General features: G+C 42.9%; 1 protein-coding gene across 1 annotated transcript in view; it reads left to right on the top strand.

The window, feature by feature from the left end:
• adamts2a (ADAM metallopeptidase with thrombospondin type 1 motif, 2a) overlaps positions 1-7,500 on the top strand; it is a 49,522-nt gene that overhangs the window by 34,597 nt on the left and 7,425 nt on the right. The window contains 7 exon segments of the mRNA XM_042092084.1: positions 1,622-1,767; positions 2,299-2,419; positions 2,421-2,475; positions 4,224-4,357; positions 5,247-5,370; positions 6,267-6,347; positions 6,944-7,107. Of these exon segments, the coding sequence (XP_041948018.1) occupies positions 1,622-1,767; positions 2,299-2,419; positions 2,421-2,475; positions 4,224-4,357; positions 5,247-5,370; positions 6,267-6,347; positions 6,944-7,107 (825 nt within the window).

Below are 7,500 nucleotides of genomic sequence, written 5' to 3' on the forward strand. Positions count from 1 at the left end.
TGAGCTCTTCCTCTCATTTCCCCCTCCCTCCTCCCTCCCTCTCCTCCCCTCCCTCTCCTCTCTCTCTCTCTCTCTCTCTCTCCTCCTCCCACCTCCCTCCTCCTCCCTCCCTCTCTCTCTCCACTCCTCTCTCCTCTCCCTCTCTCTCTCTCCCTCTCTCTCTCTCTCTCTCTCTCTCCCTCTCTCTCTCTCTCTCTCTCCTCTCTCTCTCTCCACTCTCTCTCTCTCTCTCTCTCTCTCTCTCTCTCTCTCTCATCTCTCTCTCTCTCTCTCTCATCTCTGTGACTCCCTAGCACACTCTGCTGTGCTTCTCTCATCATTGCATAAGCAACACATGCAGTGCCATGACATGGATCCGAATCTATTATGTATGTTTGCCTAAATATATACCACATTATTAATCTCCTTTATATGATTCATCTGATTTCTGAATACCTACCTACCTGCAGCATGTTGATGAAAATACATGCAATATTGCACACAGCCTTAGAGTGAGCAGATAATTGATTTACCAAGATTGTCAAATATTCTCTATATATTTTTGTGATGCAGATTTTTTTCTTATAGATGTTAACCCTTTGCTGCCATGCATAAGCATCCAGAAATGGTTGAACAGTACTGAGATCTAGTTGCTTTCTTTATCTCTCTAATCTAGCATTAAACTGGTTGCATTATTTTCAGAATTTCATTTGAAAGTCTGTACTACCTGTGAGGGTGTGTATTGCTGATGTTGGAATTTCTGTTGTGTTTCTGTTCTGAAAGGTACACATTGAAGCCTTGAAGCCTAGAAAAAAGTGAAAATTCATTAGCATATACACCATTCAGAGCTGCCTTACTGCCTGTCTTGACTTATCCTTGATTTGGAAAACATTAAATAGTTTTAGACCAGTGACTAATACTCTGACTAGCTGTCCAGGCTATGTCCTTTTTACAGTAGGATGGTGGTAGGAGTATGACCACCATGCAAAAATGTAAGGATGGCATCGGCAACTCAGCCTTGGCAACTATATCAGGAAAAGACAAAAAAAGCTACTAAGCTTATATCAGTGCCAATTGGACCAGTGTTGGTATTTGCAAGGATTTTCCATGCTTTGTGGTAGTAAGCTTGGTAGCTTTAGGCCAAAGATCTTTACTGATTTGTTAAATTGTCATTTTTCAGCCGGTTTTGTCTTGTGTGTCATTTGTTATTTTGTAAATTTGTTTGTTCTTGGTGCTGGCAAATACGCCGCTCTGTCTGGCCTCTTTTGTCTTGTGTGTCAATGTCTTGTGTGTGGACCGCTTTTGGGGTGCATAGATTAATGCGCTATATAAATAAAAGTTACTTACTTACTTACTTAAAAAAATCAAAGTGACAACATACGTTGCCCTACTTGGTATTTGAAATTGTTGTAAAATGATATACTGTATATGTTTCATACCTTTTACAAAAGTGTGGGGTAGTATACTGGAACTAAACTACAATCAGTGCAGCAATACCTCAGTTTGGACATGTGAAGTTCAGTAAGCTCGGTGGCGTAATTTTCCAAGGATCATGTGATTTCTTCACCGCTCTCACTATACAACCCTCCTCTGTGTGTGTGTGTGTGTGTGTGTGTGTGTGATGTGTGTGTGTGTCTTCCAGCACTGCTTCAAAGGGCATTGCATCACTCTGACGCCAGACATCTTGAGGCAGGATGGGAGCTGGGGTCAGTGGAGCAAATTTGGCTCGTGCTCACGCACCTGTGGGGGTGGCGTGCGATTCCGCACTCGGCAGTGTGACAACCCGATGTGAGTAGCAGACACCCGCGCCTCCATTACTGTAGTTTCCACTCGCGCCACAACCCAGACCAGAAAGTGTCTGGGTTCATTTGGAATCCATTCCTTTTGTTGGAGACAAATCTAATGATCAAATCATTTATTGGACGTACAGTATGTATCATGGTGCTATGTTCTTATATTCTGCTTTTTTCTTAAAGTAAAACAACATAGGAATTCTCCTTTTTGCCTTTTTTGCTACGTACTTGGTACCCCAAGGGGAACACCAATTTATTGAGAACTGACGAAATGGGTCAGGTTCCAGGTTGGAACAACAAAGCTACATAGTACATATTGTCAGGGATGCCATTATGAGTTTGAAGCTATTATTTTAAGGTAAAAGAACTGGCACTGTGTTGCTTTACAAAGAATATGAACGTTTGGCTTTTTGCTGGATGAATGTTCATATAGGACTTACAGACACTGATTTTACTTAATTTAATGTGTACAAAAAATGTAACCGCTAATTGATCTGGGTGAAACTTGATTGATGTTTCTGTCTAGCCCTGCAAACGGAGGACGCACCTGCTATGGCAACAGCTATGAGTTTCAGCTTTGCAGCATGGATGGGTGCGCCAAAGCCTTCGCCGACTTCAGAGAGGAGCAGTGCAAGATGTGGGACCTCCTACTTCAAGCACCAGAACACCCTGCACAACTGGCTACCGTACGAGCACCCCGACCGTAAGTTGTCTCCGTTGGTAAGGAGAAGAAATTCTCTCTTCTGTTCCTGCTCTGCCTCTCAAATACGGGCACGCTTGTGACCTGAGGGTTCCAGAATAACCAACTTTATTCATGTCTTATTTTATTTATTTGTCGTTTTTATTATTAGAAACCTACACCATTATTTTTGGGGGAATGGATGTTAAATCCATTTGGGTTTTGGAGAGGCCCCTTAAAAGACTAAGGTGTCATAATCATGCAGGCTGTTGTCTAGTTGAATTAGCATTAGCTGTATCTTTAATAGTGTGACTGTGGTGCCTGATTTCTTTCTTTAATCCTGTTTTTCCCTGCGCTTGAAGCCCTGTGAGAGATTTACCTTCCCTCCTCCTGGCTTCCACATTAAAGACGCCTCAGGGAATGTCTGCTTTATGGCCCACGGGCAGCAGCTGTTATTTCCAACTGTAGGTTTGTCTTGGCCGGGACGCACTGTGTTCAGGAGCATTCCTCCTCTGGACCGCCCTGGGCAGTGTCGTCCCAGTCCCAAAGCAGCCCTTCTGCTAGACTACCATGACCTATTTGTTGCATAATGCCAGCAGTGTTGAGGGCACAAAGTTTAGTTAGAGAACAAAGGAATAAATTAATTTAGCTAAAGATTTTCATTTGTTTCATTTAGCCTTCTAAAATGTGACATACTGTAAACCCAGGGATGAAATCTGTAATGAAAGGCTCTTAGCATGAAATCCTCTCTGATCATTTCATTGTGGTTGGTTGTTGTTTGCATTTGGTCATTAGATAAACTGGTCGACAGTTGTTTTTGTTTTAATTTGTCTCATTTTTAAACAATGAGAGCACATTAAGCACAGTCTCCACATGCTGAGAGGCATGGCGCTGATGAGTCTCTGGTGCGGAGACACATGGACAGGCCGTTACACAAGAGTCGCAACGTCTCCCGCTTTCCACTGGCCAGGACACTGCCACAACATTGTGCACAATTCAATTAAGATGGCCTGCAAAAAAAAAAAACAGTGTTTGCCCCTCCACCAGTGCTCATCCCAGATGTGTCTGTTTTCAGTGTCAAGAGTACCACTAATGAAGTGAATTTTTCCTCTCCTCATAAGGTCTATGTTTGAGATTTTATCATTATTGCCAGCTGGTCTCCTTAAATAGATATGTAAACCATATTGCAGAATGTCAAATGACAAGGACATACTGGCTTTATTACATTCAGACAATAAAAGTCTATATTTATCATTGCTTTGGGACATTCAAAACAAGAAAGTAACTGGAACAAAAATGGCCTCCTGTGTGCAATGAACATAATGTGACAAAAATGAAACAAATGAAAACATTCTTTGAAAATAAAAAAGAATGTAAATCTGCAAGTGTTATGTAAAGTAAGCGTCTCTGGAAAGACTGTGAGCTGAACACCTCAAGGAGGAAGCTAGTCAGACAGACTTGATGGAAAACTACATTTATTCATGCTCTCAGTCGATGAAGTGTTTTATTCTTGGCATTCCCCCTACACTCTCTCTACATATCAATAACTAGACTGTTATTTATTTGGTGGCCTACATTTTATTAAGGCATATTGAATATGTTTTAAAAATACATGTATAACCCCTCTGGAAAAATGGTTAAATCATTACCTATTGAATCTTTAATTGCAAGAAGCAACACTGCACAAAATAGCAATGTGCGACATGGACCTTCTTGCAGCGACTTGTTGGAGTGCAGTCGTTTCTTACACATCCTGTGCTGTTCATTCTCAGCGGACGAGCGATGCCAGCTGTACTGTCAGTCAAACGAGACCGGAGACGTGGTCCCGATGAAGAGAATGGTGCATGATGGGACTCGTTGCTCCTACAAGGATCCCTACAGCATCTGTGTGCGAGGAGAATGTGAGGTAAGAATCAGTGTGTGAGGGATGTGAGTGTATCAGTGTGTGAGGTCAGTGTGTGGGTGGGTGGGTGGGTGGGTGGGCAGGGTGGATTGATCAGTAACTGTATGTTATAAAGTGTGAGATCACATTTATGTGTAGCGCTATATTAAATCAGTGTGTCAATGTGTGGGAGAATTTTTGGTCACTGCTTGTGTGTAGAGTGAAGTGTGAGTGAGTGTCTGGGTAAGGGGCACTGGGAGATCAAGCTCCATGTGTGTAGTGGAGGTGAGGCTGGTTGGTGAATGGGAGTTGAGGAAGTGTTAGCTCAGTTCCTGGGAGGAATGCAAAGTAAACATGGCCAATCTGTTAACCCACCACTTAAATATAATACTGAAAGAAAAATTCACCCCAAATTTTACACCCTGCAAACCTCAGTCTGCTACTGCATATTTCCCTGGCTACAGTCTCCACTTATTCTGGCTTTTCCACTGCTCTGTGCCAGAGTTATCCACTTGGATGAACTGCATGGGAAGAAAGTTAATCCTTACACTGTGATCTGGAGAATTACCCAGGTGGTTTGTATTAGGACATACAAACCATTTTAGGCTAAGATTTTAACACAAAGATAGCAACACATTAGGAATGCATGGGTGAGGGAATGCAGGAAAATGTGAATGCAGGAAAATTGCAAAGTGAAGGCGTTTCTTTGATTATCTTGTTTGAATAATAAAGAGCAAGTAATTCACTTGTTCACTTGTTGTCATAGTGACAAATGGGCTCACATGTTGTTATTCTATCCCTTTTTGGTTATGTTTTTATTACTTTTTTATACAGTTATAATTTTGATAATTAATCTGACTAGTCCCTGACATAGATTTTAATCTGTAATCTGACTGGTCCCCTCTCTCCACAGAAAGTGGGCTGTGATAATATCATCGCCTCGGAGATGGAGGAAGATAAATGTGGAGTGTGTGGAGGGGACAACTCCACCTGTAAGATTGTTAAAGGCAACTTCACCCGGAGCACCAAGAAAGAGGGTGAGTCACTCTCTCCAAATCCAGCTCCATTCCACCTCATCTATCGCAAGATGAAGCCTGTTTTTAGAGTAACAAAAGGAATTTGTATATTGCTCTTCAGTATTCCATATAATGTCTCAGTTCCACATTAAAACATTCCAGAAAATGTGATTGGCTGTTTTCACAGCATAGGTTGGAAAGTGTGGTAACATGTCTTATATCCTTTCTACTCTATTGTGACAGAAGTATCTAACACTGTTATCTCAGATATATTTTGCTCTGCAAACTAAACAGCAGTAAAATGACATTGTGCTACTGCTTGGGCAAAGACTGAGCCTGAGATACAGTAACTGTTGCGGTTGGAAGTAGAATTGGGAAGAAAAACGGTTTTCTGAAAAAGATTATGAGGGTTTATCCATCTCCCGTGAGGCTCTTTAGTCAGACGGAGTCAGGGCAAGTCTGCTCTGTGCAGGATGAGGCTCTTTAGTCAGACGGAGTCAGGGCAAGTCTGCTCTGTGCAGGATGAGGCTCTTTAGTCAGACGGAGTCAGGGCAAGTCTGCTCTGTGCAGGATGAGGCTCTTTAGTCAGACGGAGTCAGGGCAAGTCTGCTCTGTGCAGGATGAGGCTCTTTAGTCAGACGGAGTCAGGGCAAGTCTGCTCTGTGCAGGATGAGGCTCTTTAGTCAGACGGAGTCAGGGCAAGTCTGCTCTGTGCAGGATGAGGCTCTTTAGTCAGACGGAGTCAGGGCAAGTCTGCTCTGTGCAGGATGAGGCTCTTTAGTCAGACGGAGTCAGGGCAAGTCTGCTCTGTGCCAGATGAGTTCAGATTCTTCCCACTTGTTGTTTTTTACTTGCTCCTGTGAGAAAGTTCCAAGGAAGAGCTGCACATATACATGTGTATGTATTTTCATTTCCAGGTTTCCTCAAGATCCTGGAAATCCCCCTGGGGGCCAGGCATCTGCTGATCCGAGAGTTCAAGGGGACCCCTCATATACTAGGTACAACAGAGAAATAGTTGGAGACTTTGCCAAGCATTCATTATAAATAGGCCTACTCTGAATTCATTAGTAGCTAAACCACCCGTGGCCACACACACACACACAGACACACACACACACACACACACACACACAGACAGACCCACAAACACAAACACATGCATGCGCACGCATGCGCACGCACACACACACACACACACACACACACACACACACACACACACACACACACACACAGACCAACCCACAAACACATGCATGCGCACGCACGCACACACACACACACACACACACACACACACACACACACACACACACACACACACAGAGATCTGTTTAATTCATTGCCCTGACCATTAATAGCATAGTTATTCAGACATCTTTAATAGCATAGTTAATAATAGACCATTAATAAGTTATTCAGACATCTTTTTTTTCAAGAATGTCAAGACCACTGGGCTCTGTAGTGGCCACAGGCCCCTTAGACCATCTGTGCAATTGGCTGCGTTTGAAAAAATAAATCAGTTAAAGTTTGAGACATCATACCAATAAATAAATGACTTAAATAAACTATGCAATTGCTTTTGCTTTGGCAGCGGTAAAGAATCAGGCCACAGGGGATATCTTCCTGAACAACGACGACGACTTCCCTGAGACTCGGACTGTCATAGAGAAAGGAGTGGAATGGGAGTATCGGAATAATGATGACATGGAAATAGTGCAGACTTCAGGGCCTCTGAAATACGCCGTCCTCATAATGGTAAGGCCAAATGGGTACAGGGGGGCTTGTGTGGAAAAAACGACCTCATATGTCATTCTCATAATACTACGTAGGTCACAGCTGTGCTGTGTTATCACCAAATATTGAGAGTGGATCAGATGTATATCGTTCAGAAAAAATGTACGTAGGGTTGAGTTGCGGACAGCCTTAAGACTAGCCACATCATGTCACGCTTCAATACAGGTGCACTGATGCCGTAGTGGTGATTTAGGAGTTAGCGTGCTCTTGTAAACATCTCAGGTCTGTCAGGGTAAGTCCATGTATGACCAATCACTTCCACCTGGAGTTGCTTTTCCACTGGCGCTTTCAAAATAAATAGAAGCTTGAGAGAAGTGGAGAGCATGAAAAAGCTGCCATAGAGAAGGTACAGAG

Source organism: Alosa sapidissima, chromosome 5 (genome assembly GCF_018492685.1).
Source record: "Alosa sapidissima isolate fAloSap1 chromosome 5, fAloSap1.pri, whole genome shotgun sequence".
Lineage (NCBI taxonomy): Eukaryota > Metazoa > Chordata > Actinopteri > Clupeiformes > Clupeidae > Alosa > Alosa sapidissima.